Raw genomic sequence first — 2771 nt, 5'->3', positions numbered from 1 at the left:
TTTTTTTTTTTTTTTTTTTTAATTTTTTATTGTGGGTTGTTCAAAACATTACAAATTTCTTGACATATCATATTCCACACTTTGATTCAAGTGGGTTATGAACTCCCACCTTCACCCCATACACAGATTGCAGAATCACATATAAAATAATTTCTTTAAACAGAAAACTCAGTATATGTCAAATATAGTTTCGTTTATAATAATAGATTTGCATAAATCTTGAGAAAAATTCTAATATGCAAAGTTGGTTATTTTGTGATTTTTTTTAATAAAATTACTGTGAACTCAATACCTCTTATTTCCTTATGTATTTTTGTTATTTAAATGTACCTTTAGGCATTCATTTATCTAAAATTTATTTTTCAGTTCTAGAGAAAGTGTATGAGCTCCTTGGAATATTAGGAGAAGTTCATCCTAGTGAGATGATAAATCATTCAGATAATCTATTTCGGGCTTTTCTGGGTGAGCTTAAGACTCAGGTATGATACTCTTTATGATATTCTGCTTTCATAGATTTGGTTGGGTTTTTTTCCTCAGTTATATCTTTCTAACTCTTTGTTTTAGATGACATCAGCAGTAAGAGAGCCCAAACAACCTGTCTTGGCTGGCTGTCTGAAAGGACTGTCCTCGCTTCTGTGTAACTTTACTAAGTCTATGGAAGAAGGTATTTCAGGACTTTGCTTGATTTTCTTCCTGTATTCAAAAACTATAAGTCTAACAAAGACCACTAGTGTTGATTTTTTAAACTTTTTAACCAATTGTGAAATTGCATGCAGTTGTGAGAAATAATCCAGAAAGATTGATACACCTTCCCATTTTCCCTAAAGATTATATCTTTTATAACTATAGTACAACAGCACAATACCATATTAACATCGACACCATCCACTGACCTTCAGCACATCCCATCAGTTATACATGCACATGCTAGTGTGTGTGTATTAGATCTGAACAGTTCTGTCACATGGGCAGGTTTGTGTGTACATCACTAAACAAGGCAGATTCATCACAAGGTTCCATTGAGCTACTTTATTACAGCCATTTCTCCCCACAACCCCTATTCTGTCTCCATCTATAGTTCTGTTATTTCGAGAATGTTATACAAATGAACTCATAGGCTATAACTTTTTGTATCTATTTCATTTAGCATAGTCATACATGTTAGCATGTGTTATAATTTCCTTCCTTTTTAAGGTCAGCTAATGTTTCATTGTGTGAATATACCTCATTTTATTCACCTATTCATCCATTATTAGATACTTAGTTTACTTCTGGTTTTGATTATTACCAGTAGTGCTGCCATGAACATTGGTATACAAATACCTGTTCAGAGTCCCGGATTTCAGTTCTTTTGGATTACCCAGAAGTGTGATTGCTTGATGGTATGGTAACATTTTTAATTTTTTGAGGACTTGCCATATATATTTTTTTTTAATAGCAACTACACTATTTTTCATTCCCACTAGCAGTGCACAAGGGTAATAGCCATCCTAACAGATGTGATGTGGTATCTCATTGTAGTTCAAATTTGCACTTCTTTAACATTGAGCCTTTTTATGTGTATGCTTATTGGCCATGTCCATATCTTTGGAGATTTTTTTTTTTTTGTACTGGGGATTGTAGGGGTTGAGTCCAGGGGGCGCTTAACCACTTTGCCACATCCCCAATTATTTTTATTTTTTATTTTGAGACAGAGTCTTGCTAACTTGCTTCGGTCCTCGTTAAATTGCCCAAGCTGGTCTAAAATTTGTAATCTTCCTATTTTAGCTTCCCAAGCTGCTGGGATTACAGGTGTGAGCTACCACACCCAACTGTTTTTCTGTCTTTGGAGAAATGTCTGTTCAGATCCTTTGTCCATTTTTTTTAGGTTAATCAGGTTGTTTGGCTTTTTGTTATTAAGTTATAGGAGTTATTCATATAGTTTGGATATCAGTTTCTTAGAAATGATTTTTCAAATATTTTCTCCTATGGATTGTTTTTTCACTGTTGATTATTGTTTTTGATGCACAAAAGTTCTTTATTTTGGTTATTTTATTTTGCCTATGCTTTTGGTGTCATATCCTTGAAATCATCACCAAATCTCCATTGAATTGCTTTTGTACCTTTTAAAAAAAAAATCAGTTGAGCATATCTTATGAGTCTGTTTCTGAGTTCTTTGATCTGATATATTTGACTGTCCCCTGTCGCGACCCTTCGCCGGCAAGGGAAAACACAACACAGGATTCTTCTTTCAGCAGTTTATTCAGGCCTTGATTCATGTATCATCTTCTAGTGACCCCCCGCCGAGCGCCCAAGCACAGCCTAATAAAGCCTCCCGCATACCAATCTTAAGCTGCCACGTGGACCTTTCTCATAGGATGGGAAGGGATTGCGTGCCAATTCTCCATATTAGGAGTTGTTTGTCACAGGCCACAGTGGAAGCCGGCGCCATCTTCTAATGGCGGCCACGGTCTAAATAGAACGACCACAGTTCCCCCTTCTGTTTTATAAAACAATGCAGGCGAAAGTAGAGGTCCTATCCCACTGTGCAGAAATGGCTGCAGTGTATGGTTCAGTCCTAAGGAGGCGCCTTCCCTAGACCCGACTCCATATCAGCCGACGCCTTTTTTCGTAGGGCGGGGCGTGGACGTCAAACCCGCATGCAATAGGACATGCTTTCCTTGAGGTCCGTTGAGGGATCACTCAAGTGCAGTGCCTTGCCTTGCATCCTGCATCGTGACGACGGTGAGAAGTAGGATAACACAGGTAGCCTGGTAATAATGACAAAATTT

The 2771-nt window shown here is 37.1% G+C and overlaps 1 protein-coding gene across 4 annotated transcripts in view; it reads left to right on the top strand.

The window, feature by feature from the left end:
* Positions 1–2771, top strand: part of Prkdc (protein kinase, DNA-activated, catalytic subunit) — a 177125-nt gene that overhangs the window by 5558 nt on the left and 168796 nt on the right. For 3 of the 4 annotated variants that reach the window (XM_048782878.1, XM_015485774.2, XM_048782880.1), the window contains exons 6-7: positions 367–479; positions 565–664. In XM_048782878.1, coding sequence (XP_048638835.1) covers positions 367–479; positions 565–664 — 213 coding nt within the window. Of the gene's footprint in view, positions 1–366; positions 480–564; positions 665–2771 lie in introns of those variants that run through there. The other variant, XM_048782879.1, reaches the window with a different exon arrangement.

This window comes from Marmota marmota, unplaced genomic scaffold (genome assembly GCF_001458135.2).
Source record: "Marmota marmota marmota unplaced genomic scaffold, marMar, whole genome shotgun sequence".
Classification (NCBI taxonomy): domain Eukaryota; kingdom Metazoa; phylum Chordata; class Mammalia; order Rodentia; family Sciuridae; genus Marmota; species Marmota marmota.
This window is presented reverse-complemented; position numbering and strand designations above follow the sequence as displayed.